The following is a 23,968-nucleotide window of genomic DNA, read 5'->3' as shown; positions in this document are numbered from 1 at the left end:
CCAGGGACCCCAGGGAAGAATAAAGCAAGATGGATGTTCAGCTTTCCAACCCAGCTCACGGAGCTTTATTCAGAATGGAGTGACAAGATCCTGCTTGGCTCTTGCTGTGCTTGAAGATGCAAGCCCAGCTGGGCCACATTCCCTAGGAACCCAGTGCTGAGGGCCCACGTTTACCCTCCCACTTCCTTCAGAACTCCTAGGGCCAGAGCTAGGGCCTACCTGGAACCTGTTTTTAGATCCCTTGCCTGGGCCTTGCCCGCTTCTCTTCCCACCCACCTTCACTCCTGTTGCCAGGCCCGGGTAGGCCCCATGAACGTGGAAGCTGACAGAGGGACATTCCCTGGGCTGGGAATCCCCTGGCTGCTTCAAGGGAACACTGTCTGACGACAGGGAGGAGTCTTAACTGTCATAGTCCTTCTGCTACACACAAACAGACGCACATACTCTCTCTCAGGCATTCAGGGAAGGAAGTGAGTGATGTGGCAGGGTAGCCTTTGGCACGTGTCACCACTTCCGGGCTAAAGGTTCTGTTCACATAAGGGGCCTTCAATCACTGCCACCCATAGCAGTCCCCGTGGCCCAACTACATATGGATAGACTCTGTTCTTGGCTGAGTACAGCCCAGCTTGGGGACAGGTTACCCAAGCTGCTGCTGTTTCTGGTTGCCCCCAAACACATCCTCAATGGATTACGAGGTTCCAGGGCTTCTCTCACTAGAAAAGTCACAAGGTTCCACTTGCCTCAACCAGTCTATGGGACCTGGACAAGGGAAGACAGAGTCAGACACAATACCGATCCCAGGCCCAGACAGGGAGGAGGGAAGATACCTCACCCCTCAGTGCACATCTGTGGCACCAGGCAGAGCCCATTGGCTCTCCCACACTGAGCGAACCAGACTGGAGCCCCACAGAAGGAAGGAAAGATGGGGGTGGGATTGGCTGAGGCTCTCAGCCAGAGATGAGAAGGCTCCTTTAAACCAAAAATGTTGTGTCTCTGCTCCCACCCTGCTCAAGCAAGGAGGGTAAGGCCTGGAGGAGTTGGGGCAATTCCTATGCTCCACAATAAAAAAGGTTTTTAAATATATTCATCAAAATAGTATTCTTTTAAAAAGCCCCCACTGCTGACAGCCCCACTGGCTGGCTCTCCATCGTCTCCCTCCCCAGCCCGGACACAGCCGGAGGGGTCCTGAGTGGCCCAAGTGCCCCTTTGAGTCTTTCCCACCCAGGAGGTCTTGGAGGGCAGGGAGGAGAGTGCCCTGAGGTCCATAGTGGGTGGATGCTCTTCTTCCTGACTATTCCAGGCCCAGGATGTAGTTGATGCCTTGCACCAGGCCAATGATGACAGGCTGCCAGGCTACCAAGTATCGAAGCCAATCCAGCAGTTGCCCGTACATGACGTGAGGCCTCTCCCAGCTGTCAGTGTGTTAAAGAGGCTATGTGTAAGAGCTGCTAAGGTTGGACTAGGGGATGGGTGAGAAGGTCTGCCCACACTTTCAGCTGCTCCACAGAAATGAACCTACAAGGAGAGGAAGCCCCAGCCAGCCTCTCCATGTCAGAAGGAAGGGCTAAACCCAGAGAATGGGGGAAGGAGAGAACAGGGAACCAATGCAGAAGACAGGACAGACATGGGAGAAGGGTGGAAAGGTGAAACTAAACTAAGACCAACATGCAGAAGAGGGCCTCCCATGTAACACCTTCTCGAAGATGGACCCGTTGGTGTTAAGTAAGAATACACAGTCTGAGACTGCTGTAAGTGCATCTGTACCAGTGGCTGCAGGGAGGTGGACAATGTGATAAAGTAACCCCAAAGGTTCTTGTAATGTCCACAATGAAGGCTTTCTAGGTCAAGGAAGGGGCTGAGTCTAGGGATCGAGTTGGAAGAGAGCAGGGAACAAGTTAGTCATGGGATAACCCTGGGCAGAGGCTCTAAGGAATCCCCACCCACCACTAAACACCAGGCCCTACTGAGGCCAAGAGGCCCCAGAGATCAGTTCCGTTCCTTTAACTTTATAACTAAATGCTGGGCCAGACATCTAGAGAGGAAGTCTGGGAATCCAGCTCTGGGGAAAGCAGAAAATGAACATCACGACACTGTGAGGGAACCCCTCCAATAGCATTAGAAAGAGCAGCCTGGCCCAATCCCTGGGAACTAAGGGAAGCCCCAAGTCTCAGCTCTACCATGGAGTTACTTAACTGTTCCTGAACTAGACCCTGGAATAACCAAAGAAGAAACCTTATGGGGACAGGCCAGAGCCTCCTGTTCAGGGACTGTGGGAATGTGCTAGGTGGGAATGCAGTGGCCCCTGCCCAGCCCAGCCAGTGACCAGGGGATAGGGAACCCTGGTATGGAAGGAAAGGGAGAGAGGGAGAGAGGGAGAGAGGGAGGAGAGAGAAGAGAGAGAGGGAGGAGACAGAGGGAGGAGAGAGAGGGAGGAGAGAGGGGGAGGAGAGAGCAAGTGAGTGAGCAGCCAGGGTAGGGAGAAGGGAGAAACCTGGGCCCCTGGATCCCAGGGGAAGTGAAGTGGGGGGGAGGGGCAGGGGCAGAGTAGTGACTGGGAAATTTCCAACAGACAGGCAGGGAGGAGGAAGAGGAAGGTGAGGGCAAAGTGGGGAAGGCCAAGAGGGTACAGGACGTAGCTCAGAGGAGCAGTGGTCCCGGGCTGAAAGTGGATGGATGGGAACAAGGAGTCCCTCAGCCATCCTTGCATCTTGCAGGCCCCGCAGAGGCATGGAGACTGTCTCTAGTCTCACATGTCACAGGTAAGGCATTACTTATTAGCTATATAACCTTGAGCAGGTTATTCAACCTCCAAACCATTTCATTTGTAAAGTGAGGAGGGTCACCAAGTTGCCAGAGAATCAAATGAGATAATGTGAGCAGAGCACTTTGTTGAAGTGCCAACCACACAGTGAGCAAACAGTAAGTTGGGCTGCTACTGCCATCAATTTACTGTTGGGGGATCTAGAACTATGATGAGAATCTGAGCTGCTGGTCCTGTCCCATGTTCCACCCCCTACTTTCCTAGACCACGAGCCAAATGGAATTGTGGGTATGTACCAGGCTGGGGGCAGGAGGAAAGGCCACAGAAGGACACAAATGCAGAGTGCTGGCCAGGACTTTCTTCCCACTGCCCATTCCCAGCAAGAACCCAAACAAAGGATACGGGTTGCTGAACATCCTCTTGAGATCCACCTTCTCTTTGCAGTAAGGACATGTCTGCTTCTTTCCCACAATGCACCAGCCGCGGATGCAGAATTCGTGGAATCTGAGTACCACTGGTCAAGGGAAATGGTAGGCAGCCGGGATGGCACTGGAGCCCCATGCCCATGCACTAGCCCTGGAGAAAGGTTCAAATCCTGGCTTCACCTCTTATTAGCTGTATAACCATGGACACATCCTTTCTCTCTGACCCTGTTTCCTCTCATGTGAAGAGAGGAAAATGATCTCTATCTTACAGCATTGTAGTGGGACAAAATGGAGAGAAGACATGGCACAGAATGGGCGCTGAGTAAGCACATGATAAATACTGGAAGTGTCATTCAGGGAGACTAGATTCTGATACTGAGCGATCCAGCTAGAGGATGCTCCTCTCTGTGACTGAGCCAACCTCAAGGCAGCTAGTACAGCCTCAGGCTCCTTTCTGATCCAGCCAGGCTATAAACACTGTTTACATAGGTGGCCCCCAGCTGTGGAAAAGAGTGAGGGAGGCTGCGATTTCCACTCCTGGGCATCAGTTTCTCTAGCAAAGAACACCACCCAAATGTCTGCCCTTTTGTGACTCTCTCGCACTTCAAGGTTTGGACAATATGCCAGGGTCATGACCACCCCCTCCTCTCCCTGACTAGAATGCCATGTGGCAGGAGAGATGTGGCCCAGGGGCTCCAGACAGGATACACATGATTGCAAGACAGCCTATATGTGTTCTCGATGATGCCCTCTTCACTGACATCCACAAAGATCTGCTGCCCACACACGGCACACACACTGTCCGAGAGGTGTTTGGTAGGCATGCCCGACTCGCTGTAGAACTGGGAGAGAAGAAGAGGAAAAGACAGGAAAGGTGTGAGAATCAGCCCAAGTAGGAAGGTACCACAGAGGACTTAGGTCTTCTGAAGAGGAGGCAAAATGCCAGGGGGAGGTCCCACAGCTAGAGAACATCTTTTATGTGCCAAACTCACCTCATCTTTGCGAGGTGGATGGGGAGAAAGGGACACCAGAGATGGGCTGGGAAGTCAGACCCAGTAGGACCTGAACACTGGTCTAGTCAGCATCAGGGACAAGGAAATCAGAGGTAGGAGAACTCAGGGCTGGCGATCCAGAGCTGTGTCAGGTAAGCCGCTCTGTGGCCAGACTATACTTCCACTAGAGATGGACAACATCTCTTCTCTAAGATTAAAAACAGTCAAATATCTTTGGTGCAATGTTGGTATGGTGATGAGGGCATTCCCAGACACTTGTGGCAGCAGCAAAAGAGGCTTACTCCTTTTGGGCAGCATTCGGACAGCATCTCAAACTGCCATGCCCTTTAGCCCACTGATGTCACTTCAAGTAAGGTAAAGAAGTAAAAATATCAAAAAAGCCTCATGTATACAGATATTCATTTAAGCATTATTTATAATTAAAGAAGCAAAGAGTTTTGCAATTCTGTAAAAAGTTAAATAGAATTACCATATGACACAGCAAGTCCATTCTTACATGTACCCACCCCCCAAAAATGAAAACAAAAACTAAACACACATTTGTAAGCCAATACTCAAGGCAGCATTTTTCACAATATCCAAAAGGTGGAAACCACTCAAGTGTCCATCAAAAGATGAATGGATAAAACCAAATGCGGTATATGCGTACAGTGGAATATGATTCAGTCATAAAAATAATGAAGTTCTGATCCATGCTACAACAGGCATGAACCTTGAAAACATCCTAAGTGAAATGTCAGACACCAAAGGTCAAATATCATGATTCCATTTATATGATAAAATATCTAGAATAGGCAAATTCACAGAGACACAATGTAGGTTAGAGGTAGCCAAGGGCTGGGGGAAGGGAATGGGGCGTTATTGCTTAATGGGCACTGAATTTCTGTTTGGGGTGATGAAAAGTTTTGGAAATAGTGGTGATAGTTGCACAACACTGTGAATGTAATTAATGCACTGAACTGTACACTTCAAAATAGCTAAAATAGTGAAGTTTTAAGTTACATATACTTTACCACCATAAAAAATACCATAAAATAATAAAAACAAGCAAAGAAATGGAAATAACCATGCATGACTCAGAATAGGAGAATGCCTAAATAAATTTGGTACACACTCAAGGGACTGAACAGGCAGCGAGTCAACTGAAGCCTGAGGTGTAACAGTAAGTGTCAAAAATTGATGGCACAGTATGGTTGGTACCATATGTAAAGACAAGCCCAAATGTATACAAAGAGAAAAGATCAGAAGGAAATATGTCACAATGCTCACACCAGTGATGGTTTGGTAGTAGCATCATAGGTGGTATTTTTCTTTCTTTTTTTTTTATTTTTTTTAATGTTTATTTTTGAGAAAGAGAAAAAGGGTGAGTGGGGGAGGGGCAGAGAGCGAGAGGGAGATACAGAATCCAAAGCAGGCTCCAGGCTCTGAGCTGTTAGCACAGAGCCTGACGTGGGACTCAAATTCACGAACTGTGAGATCATGACCTGAGCCAAAGTCGGATGCTTACCCAATTGAGCCACTCAAGCGCCCCTCCATAGGTGGTATTTTTCTTTTGTCTACTTTTCTGTACTCAAATTTTCCTTAATGAACATACATTACTTTTAGATTAAAGATTATTTATTACCATGGTGAATTACAATAACCAATTCCATGCTCCAAAAACAAACTTCAAATTTTGTATACTTTCCATGTGGTTTATTCCTTCTTTCTTTTTTTTTTTTTTTAAGGTTTATTTTTAAGACAGAGAGACAGGGAGCACAAGTGGGGGAGGGGCAGAGAGAAGAGGGAGCATCCACAGCAGGCTCCATGCTGACAAGCAGAGAGCCCAATGCGGGGCTCGAACTCAGGAACCCTGAGATCATGAAGTTGGATGCTCAACTGATTGAACCACCCAGGTGCCCCTATTCTTAAATAGCTAAATAGCATTTCCCCCTGACCCCAAAGAGAAAAGACTTGAAATTTATTTTTTGGCATTTTCTAAGATGTATTGTTTTTTTCCTTTCCTTTGCCTTAAAAACTGTGGTAAAAACCACATAATATAGAATATACATCTTAACTACTTCTAAATGTAAGTTGATCAGTGTTCAGTCTATTCACACTGTGCAACTAATCTCCAGAACTTTTAAACATTTTGCTAGACTCTATAATGGACTGTGAAAAAGACTTTGGAGTTTGTTATTACAATTCATCTGGACCTGTAAGATAGTTTACTATACCTAGCCATTTGTATGTCCTTAAACTTGAGTTTGCTCTCTCTTTTCTTCTGTTTGCAAACAAATGTCTTCTGAAAAAGCAAAGCCCTGAGGCTGGGTGAGAGAGGAGACGGCACCCAGGTGCTGGGACAGGGAGTATGAGAGGGTGACACCAGGTGCCTGCCAGAACTTCTGCTCGACATGGAAGGTTCCCTTGCTCCAAGCTGTCCTCCTGAAGAACAGCCTCTGTCAGCCATCAGAACTGCTATCCCAACCCAAGACTCCTCCAGGATAGAAGGCAGAGACAACACACTGCCCCCAAGAGTCCATGAATATAGAGCTTCCTGCCTTCACTCCCACCTCCCTCCCTTGTAAAACTCTCTGAAGTAGCTCAAGGTGAGTGCGCTTATTATCACAGAATACTAGAGCTGCCCTAACACTGGGGAAACCAAAGCCCAGAAGAGGAAATAAACAAGAGGGTACTAGAACCCAGACCCTTTGACTCCTACCCAAGTTCCCATCCAAGTAACATCTGCAGAATGATCACCTACTTAACTTGCCAAAGGCCAGTTATCCAAATGATTACAATTTGCTTATCCAGAGTACAAAAGGCAGTGGAAAAGGATAAGCTAGAGTCAGAACGCAGGCTCAAACCTGTGGGAGTCTTATGAACTGTGCAACTCTCAAAAGCTGGAATCTCATAATGTTAGTGTTGGGGGGGCACCTCTGAGAAACACTTCCCCAAAGCTTGACAGGCTGATGGCTCTGAAATGTGTTCTGGCTTAGAATTTCTAGGCACATCAACTAAACAGAGAGGGGAGACCAAGAGGTCTGGGTTCAGCTTGGCACTGAGTCCTTGTACAATCACGTGGCATAGGAATATGGCCACTCACTCTGGCCCACAACATTGGCAATAAGAGAACTAAGAATGCTACAACTCAGGAGATGGTTTAGAGCTCTGAGGAAGAGCTTAACCTCAAATCACCCCAGAGTTCTGCCCCCAGAGCACCGGGGCCAAGGGTGCAAGATCAGGGTGCCTAGGTGGCTCAGTCGGTTAAGCATCCGACTTACTCTTGGTTTTAGCTAAGGTCGTGATCTCACAGTTTTGTGGGTTCGAGCCCACATTAGACTCTGTGCTGGCAGCGCAGAGCCTGCTTGGGATTCTCTTTCCCTCTCTGTCTGCTCCTTCTCTGCTTGCGCTGTCTCTGTCTCAATCTCAAAAAAAAAAAGAAAAAAAAAGGATGAAGGATCAAAGAGAACTTGGATGAGGTGAAGACAGAAAGAAGGAAGGTCACAAAAGTATCTGTCTTAGGCCCCTCATTTCTGGAGTTCTTCCCACAAGGCTAATGTGGAAACAGGCAGGCAGAGTCAAATACTACAGTGTCTCAACAAAGCCCTCAGGTAAGCTGTCAAACCAGGAAGGCCCAACACCCCCATGGCTCACAGAGACCACACAGGAGACTGTATCAGGAGGCACTGAAGTGGGGTTGGGTAAAATACAGAAAGGCAGATTTCAGTTTAACCTTAAGAGCCTGATCCCTTGCTAGAATAGACTCAGGGGGACCAATGGTTTATTAGGATTAGACAGACCTAAGTACAGTCTTCTGTCACTTACTACCTTGATGAACTTGAGCAAGCCTTCCAAACCCTTCCCTCTTCCATCAAAATATATTGGGTACCTACTGAAGTACCAGCCACTGGACCATTATATCCTGGGGATATAATGCTAGAAGAGCATAAACCTGACCTCTAACCTCATGGAACCTACAGCTACAAGAGAATGACATTAAAAAAATAAATACTGGGGCGACTGGTTGGTTCAGTCAGTTAAGTGTCAGACTTGATTTCAGCTCAAGTCATGGCCTCAAGATTTATGGGTTCAAGCCTTGCATCAGGCTTCACACTGACAGGGCAGAGCCTGCTTTAGATTCTTTCTCTCCCTCTTTCTCTGCCTCACCCCGCTTGCTATCTCTCTCAAAATAAACAAACTTAAAAAAAATTTTAAATACTTATAGAAAATAAGAACTACTAAGTAGGCTAAAATAAGAATTAAAAAGGCAGTACAGGGGTAAGAAAGAGGTTCCTAACTAGGCCTAGGTCACGTGAGGAGGTTTCTTTGAGAGAGTGACAAGAAGTTTCTTGAGGCTGAGAGATAATGGGTGGTGGGCATTAGGAGAGGAAGAAAGGCAGAAGAGGGAAGAGGCCTTGAGGTGGAAAGGAGCCCGGTGCACTTGAGAAACTAAAACGAACCCAATGTGGCTAGAGTTGTGAGAAAGAGGAAAACCGTGACACCTTCTCAGCCACGTGAAGAATTCTGGACTTGAAATGGAAAGTCATCTAAGGCATTTGATCAGACGTGAATTTTTAAGATTACTCGGTTCCTGCGTGGAAAATGGAGTGGAGAGGAGGCCAACATGAATTCAGAGGCCAGCTAAGGGACAATTCTTTAAAAGCAAGAGATGCTGGAGACCTGTGCTAAGGGGACGTCTGGGCTAATTTGACGGCAGTAAAAACTGAGAGTGGACAGACTGGTGATGACAAATAGATAGCAGAAGACTAAAGATATGGTACTGAAAAAAGTGCTGGGTTAGAGGTCCAGAAAGTTAGAGAAAAAGAAAAGGGGAATGCCTAGGTGAAGTGCATTGAAGATGCCTTAGGTATGAGCTCAGGGAATAGTGACATTCCAGGGAGGACAAGCTACAGAAGACAGCGAAGGAAAAGCAGGATAGAGATGCATCACAAAAGCCAAGGAGAAAAGACCCTTTTAAGAAGTATAGGGTGGCTGAGTCAACTGTGCTGATGGCTGCTGAGGTCAGAATTAGTGACACAGTCACTGGTGACCTGAATAAAAAGGTCATTTCAGAGGAAGGGTTTAAGCTGAGGTCAGATTAGAATGAACTAAGGAGTATGTGGAAAGCAATCAAAAGGAGACAGGAACTTTCTCTAAGTTTAGCTGTGAAGGACAGGAAATGGGTCAGTTGTTAGAGGAGAAAGTAGGTCAAAGAAAGGATGTTTTTTGAAAAAGAATGCTTCAAAAGTTAATGGGAAGAGCCTAGCAGAGAAGGCGAAGTTGAAGTCATGGGTGAGAAAGGAAGTTGATAGCACAATGGGTCCCTGAGAAGGGAAGAGGGTATGGAATCCACAGTGTAGGCATGGCTGGCTTGTGATGGGAGAAAGGACATTTTCTCCACTGTAACTAGAGGGAAGGAGGAAAGATGGGTGCAAATCTGTGAGTAGAAAACCCAACACAGGTGCTTGTGCACAGCAGGGGCTCTTGAAACAAAGAGGAGTTGCATGCCACACCAGTGAAGAATGTATACACCATGAAAGCCCTGTGAGCTCACCCAGTCTGACTGCTTCTCGACAGGTGAGGAGACTGATGCCCAAGGAGGAGGGCCTCACCTGAAGTCAGAGAGAGCTGGTGGCAAAGCTGAGCTGGTGTCTGGTCAGTTGAAACTTGGTGAAACACTGAATAAAATATCCATTTCTCAGGGTTATAGAAGAGATTCCATGTGACAGAATGGTCTGAGAGGACTTCAGACAATAGATGTTATCCAAGAGACAAGTGGCATATGCTCATGATTTAGGATTGGTCTGTTCTGTGTCTTGATCTGTGTGTTGGGTAATGAAGATACAAAGACAAATTCTACAGGGTCTCTCTGCTCCAGGTGATCACATATACAAAACAGGTAGCTTTCTAGCAAGCACTAGTGTATGTTAGGTACACTGGACAAATGACAGCTACCATCATCATCCTCTACTACGTGCCATGGGCCAAGGTACTCTGCAAAATGCTGTGCATTAACCTGTTTGTTCCTTACAATTCTTTATGTCTGGTAATATTATTACATCTGAGGAAACAAGGTCGGAGAGGTAAAGTAACCTGCTCAAGAATACATAGCTAATTAAAAGTGGATTAGAATTTGAAATGAGGTCTGACTCTAACCCCCTAGCTCTTTCCACTACTTCAGACAGATGAATGGACAGCCAGTCCTGTCCTAATGTTGTCTGGGGCACAGAAACTTGTTGAGAAGAAAGCATGAGGCAGGACTCATGGCCTAATGGAGCAGAAATAATGTGCCACTACCCTGCCTGCCCAACAGTTCTCTCTTTTGAGCCCCAGAAAAACAGGCTTGCCTATTTCACAATCCTCTGTCCCCCTACCCCCACCCAACATGACTTTTGGGTATGAATGGAAACTATATGACTGATTATCACAAGCTCATGACCTCACAGTGACCAGCTGGGGAAAAAAACAAAACAAAAAAACACCATCCAAGGTTCCCTTGACACAAGAGTTACTTTAGTTCATACTACAATTACTCCATGTGAGGCAAAACAGCTATTCTGCACTAAACAAGAGTAGTGCAGAATAGTAAAAAGGAATTGAGAATGCATGTTAATACAATTGTAAACCTTATGGTTTCATTTCTAGCATGCCTTAAGTTAATTAATCACAGATCTTTGTAGGTCAAACCACTCTCAAGGGGGACCAAAAGATGAGTCAGCATAGTTCCGGACCTGGTAGATGGAACAGCTTCAAAATCAACTATGACTCTCTGGGATTAGAGCTGTGATCACAAAATGTACAAAAGACTATGAAAACAACTGGGGCTGAGATGTGGCATAGGCACACAATGGAACTTTATTATCTCAGCGGCTACACACACACGTTTATTTAGTCTTTTAAAAATTGAGGTACACAATGGAATATTATTCAGCCTGAAAAGGGGAGAAAATTCTGACACACATGCAACAACATGGATGAGCCTTGAAGACATTATGCTAAGTGAAGTAAGCCATCACAAAGGACAAATATTGCATGGGTCCATTTACATGAGGTACACCTAGAGTGGTCAAATTTATAGAAGCAGAAAGTAAAATGGTTGTTGCCAGGGCTTGTGGGGAAGATGGACTGTGGAGTTATTATTTAAGGGGTTCAGAGCTTCAATTTTGCAAAATGAAGAGTTCTATGGATGGATATGGTAATGGCTGCAAAACAATGTAAATGTAGTTAATGCCACCGCAGACTTAGCAATGGCTAAGATGGTAAATTTTATGTGTACTTTACCACAATTTAAAAAAATGACTAGGTCTGCTACTTGGAAGTGAGCAGTGGTGGTGCTAGTAAAGGTTGCAGTTGGTCATACCTGGCACACTATAAATGGTTGACAAATAACTGTTTCTTGAATAAATGAAAGAATGAGTTGGCTAACAAATTCGTGGAAGGCTGGAATTTCCTAGCTTTCTTAAACTGCCTTCCCCAAACCATTCATCAGGTTCTGGCTTCAAGGCCAGGGATATTCTTGAAATTCAGGTTGCTGTGGCTCAGGGGCCCACGTGTTCCTAAGCAGACCACAGCCCATTTGACTAAAGACTGGAGCAGATATAGGAAAATCCTGGAATTCTCAGGGTGAAAAGAACTGTAAAGGTAGTGCAGTCTATCCCTTTATCCCAAGTTGGAGTTAGAGTCCCTTCTCCCATATCCCTGCCTAGTCTCATCTGTTGGCATCCTGAGCCCTAGCAATTAACTTGCCACTAAGTCTCCGCAACATTTGCTGTGGGGAAACTATGAATGAATGAACTCCTGGTGACTCACCCAGTACTGCCACAAGCCATGTTAGTCTTCCTATGACCCACTCCCTGCCCCCAGAGATGGGGGCCTGGGGAAACAGCAAACTGTTATTATTGTTGAGGTCAGCAAGGTCACATTCTGTTGGACAAGAGCTAGGCAGAGTAGCTCCCCTGAAAGGGATAGGCATTCTCAGTGTCAATTACCTAGGGAAGATGTGGATCGTCATAGAAGAAACCAGGATGCAGATGGCTGGCCTGAGGTATGGGCATATTTTTTGTCAGACATGGGCTCTGGGTCTAGACACTTGGAGGATAGTTGTCTAGATGTGGATTCTAGGTGGTGGGTGCTAAGATGGCACCTGATACACAGAGATAGGCTGAGAGTTGGATGGGGCAGGGTCTGAAAGTCTGGGAAAGGAGATACCCTGCTTCGTCAGACTAACCTCATTCAAACTCATATCTATTTTCCTGCTATCAACCCCAACCTTTTAATAAAGTTCAATGTCACTGTTTGATCCTTATGTTCTTGTGGTATTAAGAGGTATTGAAAGACATGTGGGTTTAAGAGGGGTCAAGAGCTGGTGCTTGAGGCACTCCCCACCCTAGTGAGAAATTCTCCCACTAGGTCTCTTGGTGAAGCTGCCACTCACATCACTTCCCACTTCATCTAGTTAACTCCTATGCATCAGCTCAATAATCCCTTCTTCAGGGAGGTCATCTCGGAGTCCCGAGACTAGGTCAAATGTCACTACTGCATTTGTTCACACCATTATGAACCTTTCCTTCATAGTATTTATTGAGGTTATAATTTTATATTTATTTGTGTATTTATTACTTTAATACCCATCTCTGTCACTAGGGCGTAAACTCCTTTTGGACGAGGACCACGTACACCTTTGTAATTCCAGCATAAGTCCAGTGCCCTGGCACGTAGGAACCATTAAATAAATATCTATTAAATGAATGTTAACTTCCTGATGGTAAAGTGGTTCTTTCCTACAATGGCTCTAAAGTTAAAAATTCCACGGTACAACTGAGATCTGGCTTTCCAAATTTTAAGGAAGGAATCTCCATACCATACTACTTATATCTTGAAAGATATTTTTTTTATGGTTTATCTCTTCCATCAAACAAGCGATGCTATCCTGAACTGTCTGGAGATGTCAGGAGGCAGTTAAAAGCCCGTGTGGGGACACCTGGTTGGCTCAGTCGGTTAAGATCTGACTCTTGATTTCAGCTCAGGTCATGATCTCATGGTTTGTGAGATGGAGCCCCATATCAGGGTCTGCAAGAACAGTGCAGGGCCTGCTTGGGATTCTCTCTCCCTCTCTCTCTGCCCCTCCTCAACTTGTGTGTGTGTGTGTGTGTGTGTGTGTGTGTGTGTGTGTGTGTGTACATGTTCTCTCTAAAAAAAGAAAAAACAAAGCCCATGTGAACTTACCCCTATGGTAGACGCCATATAGTCTGCACACATTTCTGCAAAGTCTCGCTCAAGAACTCCATAGTAGAGGCCATAGAAGAGGAGAGAAATGCCAAAGTCCATAGCATCTTCTGGTTTGATCCTGTAAGGGAAGCAGCATGGCCTGTAAGGCCTACCCTAAGATGCAACTGCTTTGGATTACTACTGTGGGACACATAAGGCAGCAACTAAAGTGGTAGGCTTTAAGGGCTAAAGCAAGCGTTGGCACACTAAGAACAAATCCAGCCTGCTACCTGTTTTTATATGGCTTGTTGGCACCATCTGAACAGGCTAGCACTGTGAGCTACAAAGACCAAGCCAAGGTATTCCCTAGTGCCCCTCTTCCCCACTCTGTTCCCAGTGCCTGTCTCCTCCAACTGGCAACCATGCCTTACAGCTGCCTAGGGCCCACTCTGGTTGGCACCTACATGTTGGGGACTCCACTGCTGGCAATCACTGGACACCAACCAGTGGAATTTCAGTCAGGAAGTTGGCAACTCACCAAATTGCCTCACCTCCAGCCAGCTGCCTAAGTTGAAATGACTGAGCAAGGGCACACCAGGACCTGGGTTGTCACTGGAACAGAGAGTGAAAATGATCCCAGTGGTCACACACCCCCTTGTAAGGCCCCTCCTTCTGAGAATCTCTCGTCTGATGGCAAGTGGGCACAAAGCATGCCCACCATCTGAGACAGCCCATCCCTCAAACAAGGTAGGGCAAGGGAAGAGTTTCCCCTCTTGTTATACTACATATTATCCTAGACTTTGCCTTTTGTCCATAAAGTCTAAAATCTGATTTGGCCCTTTACAGAAAAAGCTTGCCATCCACAGCTTTAGAAATAAAGATAAAGTCAGTCAATTAGTAAATACATACATACCAGTTACCATAAAATTTTAGGTTGTATCTATACATATTCTGTATCATGTCATCAAAGTTAAATTTTGGTCCAAGTCTACTTCCTAAGAAGGACAAAGATCTTATCTGTATATTAGGAGGCTTGTTTTAATAATTCCAAGGACTAATAATTTGCAACCTTCAGTCTTTAAATGTTTATTATAGAAAACAACCTTTTAAAAAATATTTGTACCAGGAACTGTATGTGTTCACTTAAAGTCGTAAATTATATTTATCTTAAAAAGTTGAGTTTACTCATGAATCATGTAATATTTAACCTAGTAACTAGACATCATGATCTTATACCAATTAACTCGATTAGTAGCATAAAAATGGTCAAGCCCCTCAATTCTGTTTTCTTCCTGGTATAGTTTATGCAAATAAAAAAGAACTGTAATTAAAAGAACAGCCGGGGCGCCTGGGTGGCTCAGTAGGTTAAGCGTCCGACGTAGGCTCAGGTCATGATCTCACAGCCCGTGGGTTGGAGCCCCGCATCGGGCTCTGTGCTGTCAGTTCAGAGCCTAGAGCCTCCTTCAGATTCTGTGTCTCCCTCTCTCTCTGCCCCTCCCCCACTCACTCTCTGTCTCTCAAAAAAATGAATAAACGTTAAAAAAAATTTTTTTTAAACAGCCATCTTGGGGAGCCTGGGTGGCTCAGTCAGTTAAGCATCCGACTTTGGCCTCAGGTCATGATCTCGTGGTTTGTGAGTTCGAGCCCCACATCAGGCTCTGTGCTCACAGCTCAGACCCTGGAGCCTGCTTCAGGCAGAGCCCTCTCTCTCTGCCCTTCTACCCGCTCACACATGCTCTCTAAAATAAACATTTAAAAAAAATTTTTTAAGAATAGCCATCTTTAGTACAATGCAGAATCTTGATTTTTGTTTTTTTAATCACACAGGTTAGGAAGATATCTGGAAATATCTTGGTTTTCTTTGACAGGACATGTTAGACTCTATTCCAATGAGTTCCTATAAATCCTTGTGGAGCCTGTTATTGCTTGCAGCCTGTACTACCCCTGGAAGAAAGAATTCCACAGTATCCTCTCACTATATAAAGTAGGGCTTACTCCTTTCAGTTTCAAAAAGGCTCCTGGAGCACCTGGATGGCTCAGTCGGTTAGGCGTCTGACACTGGATTTTGGCTCTGGTTGTGATCTCACAGTGCGTGGGTTTGAGCCCTGCTTGGGATCCTCTCTCTTTCTCCTTCTCTCTGCTCTCTGCCCCTCTCCAGCTCTCTAAGTAGATAAATAAACTTAAAAAAAAAAAAAAAAAAAAAAAAAAAGGCTCCTGCCTACAGTGTGCCAGATTTGGGAGAGTCCAGTGGTGCTGACTTTAAATCTGAATCCTAAATCTGTAACTTCAAGTGCACTGTCCTAGGCTTAGGATTCCTCATGATCCACAGCCCACAGTCCCATCACCTCAGCCATGAGACCACATTTCCACTCTCTTCTGCCCTTACTTACTGTACCCTACAATCTCAGAGTCCAGGATTTCTTGGCTTCTGCCTCAACTGGGAGTGAGGGGGCTTGTACGCTGACACGAATCTTTTTGAAATCTTATGACAATATGGAGTAACAGCCAGAATTTGACTCCTGGTAATATATCCTTAGGAAGCAACAAAACAATGCTATCCGAAACTGGAAAACACCCTAAGTGCCCAACAATGGAGCAGGGGTTAAATGCCCACAGGTTAACTTTCTAAAAAAGTGTGCCCTTAGACATCTGATAAAAGTGGAATGTCAGCTACGTTACAAGGCAGCAATTTTATTAGTATACTGCATCTAAACTGGGAGACTCTTAAAACTGGCGAGGGAAAGCTTTTGAGGTAGGGTGTTTCCCACAGCCATCTGGGTGGTCTCATTCCCTCACATCCCAGCCCTGGAACTACTGTAAGGACTGTTATGGACACCGCTCTGCTGTTTCCTGCCCTGTATACTTCTGGGCGAACCTACTGCCAGGTGTTGCCAACTGTGTCACATGAGTTTGTCTAGGGGTTGACAAAAAACGTTTTGTGTAAAGGACTAGATAGTATTTAAGGTTTGTGACCTAAATAGTATTTGCCACAAATATTAAACTCTGCTGCTATAGTTTTATTACAAAAACAGCCATAGACAATGCATAAACAAATGAGTATCGCTGTGTTACAATAAAAACTTTCTTTACCTTAGAAAAAAACAGGAGGTAGACCAATTTGGCCCACAGGACAGTTTGCCAACTCCTAGTCTCCCTGAACATAAGACCACTCAGGTAGAGTGGACGCTGCGATAGTACAAACATGGACAAGGAAAATGGCTCTGTTACAGTGATGAATGGAGTAATGGTAACTGGCTATAATCATTATTATGCTTACTTTTTTTTAATACTTTTTCATTACAATATAGATTCTTGGAAAATATCACCAATGATTTGGGACTCTAACTCTGTATGTCCAGACACTCCTTTCTCTTGGCCAGTGCAAATCAGGGAGGGCTCACCCTCCCCTATTCCCCAAAGCCCAAGTGTCCTATCCTGGGTGCCATGTCCCCCTTGTTAATATCTAGGACTTGCTCCAGGAAGAAAGGTACATCATACCGGCCCCTCCTCCCCAAACACAAGCAAAAACAAAAGCAAAGGATACTTACTTGAATAATAAATTGAGACCAAAGAGGGTAAACATGACAGCCATGTAGCCAACAATGCCTGTGGCATAGCTGATTTTATAGATCAACAGGAACCACTTATAAACCAACCTGGAGAAAGGAAAGAATATTAGCACAGCTGACACAGAAACTCTGGCCTAGGGGCCTCTGGATTACCAGAACCTCTTATTCACACATCAATGGAGAGAGCAGGTTCTTTGGTTAGGACTTACTGAGCAACTTGTTACTGTAATGGAGCTGGTCACTCCCTTAACGGTAGAAACACCTCCACATACCAGGGAGCTAGTGCTATTTTCCTGGTCCCAGACCAAGCAAAGAAAAGAGAGCCTTAAAAGGAGGTTTTGGCCTCAAAGAGCACAGCTGACCTCAGACAGCTATGTCATCTCAAATTCAGATTAGTTGGATAAGGAAGTGAAAAATACTAACTACAGCTATGCTCAGAAGGGAATAGGTGGGGAAGGCTAGTTGTTCTCGTCAGAAAAGAGAATTCAAGGGAAGATGAATAAGAGGTAGAATCAGCTATAGGTTTTTCCAGTTGGGCATGGTTAACCTGAATACTGCTTTGCTCCTTTCCAGAGGCCAATAAGGAAATGGTGTCTAATGGATTTGCTTCTGAAATGATTTTCTGGAGAAGAAGGGATAAGGAAGGAGGCACTCAAAGAATACCTTTGAATTGGATGTGTGTGGTGGTGGTGGTGGGGGGTGGTGGAGTGGGGCTGTACAACGCTAGTGAAGGAGGAGGAGCAGTGCTCTCTAGAACCCTACAAAAAGGAGTGTGAAATCTGGTTGGCTGACCCCAGCCAGGTTCAGAGAGGAAAGATGGTTCCCTGAATGTAGCAGGGCCTTTTTAAATGCTATGGAGGCAGGTCCCTGATATCAGGAGCAACTACTCTATCTGTGGTGGGAGCAAAGGAACAATTTGCTTGAATAAACAACTCAAGCTTGCCTGGCTACTGAGGCCGAGTTACTGCCAACGGTGCTCCGCCTCAGGGAAGAAACTCAAGGTCCCTGCCTATGCCTCTCTGCTACAGCTAAGCAAGTGGTGATCAGTTCTCAAGAAAGGGAAAGGCCCCAAACATTTTGCACAAAGCAAAACCCACACAAAGCTCCATTACCCAGGGTTTGCACTGATCAGATGGGAGTGAGATAGTGGAAAGGATGTGGAATTTTAGGTGGAATCTGGATTAAGTAAGTATTATTAGCTGGGTAATTCCAAGTAAGTCAAATCACCACTCTAAGACAAGTTTATTTTTTGTATTACAGGGGAAAACCATGATGCCTTCCTCAATGGATTGTACAGAACCCATTTCCTGGTGTATATAATACACGCTCAATAACTGCTACATGAATAAACGTGAATGTTTATGAAAGTGCTCTGAAATTATAAAGCACTATCAAATGTTAGTTATCGTGATAAAAAACTTCCCATGTTATAGACACATTTTCAGTCATTTCATCTACAAGTTGATACTGTTTGTTACTTAGTGATTCTTAAAGTGCTTTTTCACACTTTGTCTTCATATCACCCTATATGAGGTAGCAATTATCATCACATTTGTAAGGATAAAAAATTCAAGGCTCAGAAAGGTGAAGCCAAACAAGTCATATAATTAACAATTGGCAGGGCTGGGGTTTCCCATCCACATCCATCTGGCTCCAGAGCCTCTATCTTTTCTAACAGTCCTTAATGTAAACTACCACAGCCAGGGAGGAGCTTCTCAATCACCAACTTCACCTTGAAGATCAATTTTACCATACAAAATGATACTCAGAAGGCCAAAGGAAGACCTATATAGTAAAGCAGAACATAAAATGCATGGGGAAAAGAGCAACTTGCAATTTGGAAGACTTTGGTTCAGGTAGTTACAACTTGGAGGCTGGCTATTTCCTCTGCTAGGCTCTCCTGGATCCGTACACACATCTCTCACAGCACTTACCAACTGCACTGAAACAGCTGCTTTCTTGTCCATCTCCTCCATTAAACCGAGCATTCCTTGAGGGCAGGGACCATGTCTTATCCAGTTCTGTATCCCCAGCGCTCAGCACAGGGCCTGACACATAGCAGGTGCTTGTTGAATGAATGAATGAATGAGAAAATCTCTCTCTCTGTCAAGTACAGATATTAAATGACCTCACAAGCTGGTTGGGAGGATCAAACTAGAAACGCATTTGGATAAAATGCAAAGAATAATACAGGCAGGGGCTGCTTTGTGACCCAAGAAGGAAGTATTATTTGTTGAAAAATTGCACATTTGCTGAGATTCATTCATTCAACAAAAATTTACAGAGTAGGCTCCTATGTGCCAGGCCCTGTGGTAGGGCCTGGATATACAGTGACAACCAAAATACATGTGGTTCCTGATCTCACAATTATAGTTTAGTGGGGGAGATAGACACTCAATATTTTGTGATAAGTTCTATGTTGGAAAACTACAGGGCCTATAAAAGAATACAACAGAAAATCTAATTTAGAGATTAGAGAAGGGTTCACACACACACAAAAAAAACATTTAAAATGAGACAATGATCACCAGAATTTGCTTACTTATTTTGGTTGCTTTTAATATAAATAAACCTTGATATAAACTCTAAGGTAAGCTACAGGGAAATATTTTATGATTTTTAATCTGTGAAGGGGGGATAGTTCTCCCAATCAGCTTGTTTTGGTGGAACCCCATGCCAAGTAATCTTGGCAAATAAAAGTTACAATTTTTTTAGTCTAAACCCATTCCAACCCCAATGCATTCCAACCCATTAGCTTCAGAAAACCTAGCTCCTCTTCCCCACTACCTAATCTCTCACCTTGGGGTTGTCTGTACTAGAGGTTTTCGGGTGGCTCGGAAGGTGACAAAAGCTGTGACAGCAGAGAACAAGATCCAGATCACTAGGAACCTCCACCAGTGCAGCTTCACTGTGAAATAGAGGGGAACAACCCACATCTGAAAGAGGGTCACCATCTGAAACACAAACACAAGCACTTCAGCTCTAGCCAGCTCCCTCTGTAGCTCTATCCACGAGTCCATTTCAGCCTGATCCTCTCCTAGATTTCCAAATTTGGACAGAGGCACCTCTTAGTGATTCAACTTAGAAACCTAGGACCATGCCTGACACCTCCCTTTCATCCCTCACCTAACTGTTGTATATATTCTTTCCTTTCCAGGTGAGTCCTTGCCAGCCCTTGCCTGCCTCACTGCAATGACCTCTTTGTTCAATCTCCCTGTATTCAGTGTCTCCCTCTCCAATCTACCGTTTCCACGAGTCTGGAATGGTAATTCTAACATACAGTCTTTCTTTTCTTCTCTTTCCTTTTCTTTCTCTCTCTTCTTCCTCCCTCCTTCCCTCCCTTTCTTTCTTTCTTTTTCTCTCCCTCCCACTCTCTCTTTCTAAGTACGCTTCACACCCAGTGCATGGCCCAACGTGGGGTCTGAACTCACGACTCTGAGATCAAGACCTGAGCTGAGATCAAGAGTCAGACTCTTAAGTGACTGAGCCACCCAAGTGTCTCTCTAATATAGTCTTGAACATGTCATTCCCTTGCTTACAACCCTCTAATGGTCCCCTACATACAGGGTAACACCCAACATCCTTAGGCAGTCAAATCCCCACTACCCTACTATTGTGGATTGAACGAAGGCATAATCAGGAATAAGTCTAGGCATCAGTGTAAAAGAAATGAAAAAATATTGCCTTGCTTTGTAACTCTTAGGCTTAAAGCTATAAGGGTGTAAAGCTACTCATCTCACATCATGAACGAAAGAGAGAAAGGAAAAAGGAAAGAAAAGGAAGAAGGAAGAAACAGAGAGAGGGAGCAATTTAGGGACAGGGTTAGGCCCTTTAAACCAGATGGTCCAGAAGAACCCCAAAAGACCTAGATTCTAGTTCTGTCTGCCTCCAATTCACTGGGTCACCCAGGAAGGTTCTTCCTCCTTGAGGGAAAGGCTTGACTTGATTTTTCAAACCCCTTCAAGTTCTAACATGCTAAGGTTATTCTGTTAAGCAGCCTTGTATCTCAGATTTCCTGGGAGAGCGAAGGCAGCGTTCAGTAAGTACATCAAGAATTGAGGGCGCCTGGGTGGCTCAGTCGGTTAAGCGGCCGACTTCGGCTCAGGTCATGATCTCGCGGTCTGTGAGTTCGAGCCCCGCGTCGGGCTCTGTGCTGACAGCTCAGAGCCTGGAGCCTGCTTCAGATTCTGTGTCTCCCTCTCTCTGACCCTCCCCTGTTCATGCTCTGTCTCTCTCTGTCTCAAAAATAAATAAACGTTAAAAAAAAAAAAAAAGAATTTAGTTTGCATTTAATGGAAAGAGAAATGCAGAAATAAACATGACCCTTAGTCCCTGTTCTCAAGGAGCTAATAGTCTAGCAGCAAGAGAAAAATATAAATCAAACCTTTGATTAATGATTCTATTAATCTTTAGATGCTTTTTAGAAGTTCAAATAGAGGGGTGCCTGGGTGGCTCAGTTGGCTGATCGTCCAATTTCAGCTCAGGTCATGATCTTATAGTCCGTGAATTCGAGCCCTGCATCGGGCTCTGTACTGACAGCTAGAAGCCTGGAGCCTGCTTCAAATTCTGTCTCTCCCTATTTCTCTGTCCCTCCCCCACTTGTGCTCTGTCTTTCTTTGTCGCTCTCTCTCAAAAATAAACATAAAAAAAATAATTTAAAAAGTTCAAATAGAAACCATTAAAGAATGACTAAACATGGGCACCTGGGTGACTCAGTCAGTTAAGCATGAGATGGGCTCAGGTCATGATCTTGTCATTCCCAAGTTCAAGCCCTGCTTCAGGCTCTGTGCTGACAGCTCAGAGCCTAGAGCCTGGAGCCTGCTTTGGATTCTGTTATCTCCCTCTCTCTCTGCCCCTCCCCCACTTGCACTCTGTCTCTGTCTCTCTCAAAAATAAACATTAAAAAATTAAAAAAAAAAAAAGAACGAGGGGTGCCCAGGTGGTTCAGTTGGTTAAGTGTCCGACTTTGGCTCAGGTCATGATCTCACGGTTCGTGAGTTTGAGCCCCGCGATGGGCTCTGTGCTGACAGCTCAGAGCCTGGACCCTGCTTCAGATTCTGTGTCTCTTCTCTCTCTGCCCCTCCCCTGCTCATGGTCTGTCTCTCTCTCTCTTAAAAATAAATAAACATTAAAAAAAAACTTAAAAAAATAAAAAATAAAAAAGAATGAAAAACAAGGTAGAATAATACACTGAAATGACCAGAGATTTTAGAATTAAAGAGATCTAGATATGAATCTCAATACAGCTATTTACTGTATTACCTTAGGCAAGTCACTTAACCCTGATAAGTCTCAGTTTTCTGAACTGTAAAATGGGATTAACAGCATCTACTCTCAAAAGATTGTATAGGTTAAATGAATTAATTCATGGAAAGTTCTTGGAACAAGGCCCAACAAAGTAAGCATTTAATATAGATAATGTAATAAATACAATGTAAGTATTCAATATAATAGCTCATATAAAAAAACAAGTAGAGTGCATAATTCATAGTAAGCATTCAGTAAATGAGAGCTCTTATTATGGCTTCACATTATCAAAACCGCATAAAGTCAACTGTCATAAGGGAGCAAAGACTGCAGTTGGCAACCAAAATAATCAACATATTGAAAGTGGTGGGGTTATAATGAGAGAGAGACAAAAGAAACAAACAAACAATAGAAAAGATCAATGAAACAAGAGCTGGTTGTTTGAATAAACCTTTAGCCAGAAACATCAAGAAAAAAAAAAGGACCCAAATAAAATCAGAAACAAAAGAAGTAACAACCGACACCACAGAAATACAAACAACTTAAGAGACCACTACAAAAAAATTATATACCAAAAAAACTGGACAACCTAGAAAAACTGGATAAACTCCTAGAAACATACAATCTTCCCATATTGAACCTGGCACAAACAGAATGAGACCGATTACTAGTAATGAAATTGAATCAATAATCAAAAACCTACCATAAACAAAAACCAAGGACCAGATGGCTTCACAGGTGAATTCTACCATTTAAAGACAAGTTAATACCTATCTTCCTCAAACTATTTGAAAGATAAGAAAAGGAAAGAAAGCTTCTCTATGAGGCCAGCATTACCTTGATACCAAAACCATACAAAGATGCTACAAAAACCAACCAACCAACCAACCAAACAAACAAACAAACAAAAAAACCTCCACCAAACAAACAAAAAAAACCCCCCACCTATAGGCCAATATCCTGAATGCACACAGATGTAAAAACTCAACAAAATATTAGCAACCACATTCAACGACCAAAGGACAGTGCACCATGATCTGGTGGGACTTATTCTGGGGATACAAGGATGATTAAATATTCACAAATCATATTCCACATTAACAAAATAAAGGACAAAAATCATAGGATCATCTCAATAGATGCAGAAAAAGCATGTGACAAAATTCAATATCCATTCATGATAAAAACTCAACAAAGTGGGGATACAGAAAACATACCTCAACATAGTAAAGGCCATATATGACAAACCCACAGCCAACATCATACTCAATGGTGAAAAAACAAAAGCTTTTTCTCTAAAATCAGGAACACGACAAGAATATCCACTCTTGCCACTTTTATTCAACATAGTACTTGAAGTCCTAGCCATAGCTATCAGACAAGAAAAAGAAATAGAAGGCATCTAGATTGGTAAGGAAGAAGTTAAACCAACACTATTTGTAGATGACATGATAGTATACATAAAAAACTGTTAGAAGTAATATATGAATTCAGTAAAGTTTCAGGATAAAAATTAAATATACAGAAATCTGTTGCCTTTCTATATACTAGTAATGAAGAAGAAAGAGAAAATAAGAAAAAATTCCATTTACAATTGCACCAAAAGAATAAAATACCTAGGAATAAATTTAATTAAGGAGGTGAAATACCTGTACTATGAAAACTATAAGACACTGATGAAAGGAACTGAAGACAACACAAATGGGAAAATATTCCATGCTCATAGATTGAAAGAATATTGTTAAAATGTCCATACCAACCAAA

General features: G+C 44.0%; 1 protein-coding gene across 2 annotated transcripts in view; it reads right to left on the bottom strand.

Annotated features, from left to right (window-relative positions):
- Positions 1-36: 36 nt before the first annotated feature.
- Positions 37-23,968, bottom strand: part of RNF121 (ring finger protein 121) — an 82,086-nt gene continuing 58,154 nt past the window's right edge. Inside the window, exons 4-9 of one of the 2 annotated variants that reach the window (XM_019449669.2) lie at positions 19,757-19,911; positions 16,937-17,044; positions 13,407-13,527; positions 3,895-4,028; positions 3,164-3,265; positions 37-1,432 (exon numbers count right to left, since the gene is read on the bottom strand). In XM_019449669.2, the coding sequence (XP_019305214.1) occupies positions 1,354-1,432; positions 3,164-3,265; positions 3,895-4,028; positions 13,407-13,527; positions 16,937-17,044; positions 19,757-19,911 (699 nt within the window). In that variant the 3' untranslated portion in view covers positions 37-1,353. The remainder of the gene's footprint in view (positions 1,433-3,163; positions 3,266-3,894; positions 4,029-13,406; positions 13,528-16,936; positions 17,045-19,756; positions 19,912-23,968) is intronic. The other variant, XM_019449668.2, reaches the window with a different exon arrangement.

This window comes from Panthera pardus, unplaced genomic scaffold, assembly GCF_024362965.1.
Source record: "Panthera pardus isolate Hobbes unplaced genomic scaffold, ASM2436296v1 HiC_scaffold_12, whole genome shotgun sequence".
Classification (NCBI taxonomy): Eukaryota; Metazoa; Chordata; class Mammalia; order Carnivora; family Felidae; genus Panthera; species Panthera pardus.
The sequence above is the reverse complement of the archived record's forward strand: the minus strand, read 5'-3'. Positions and strand labels throughout refer to the sequence as shown.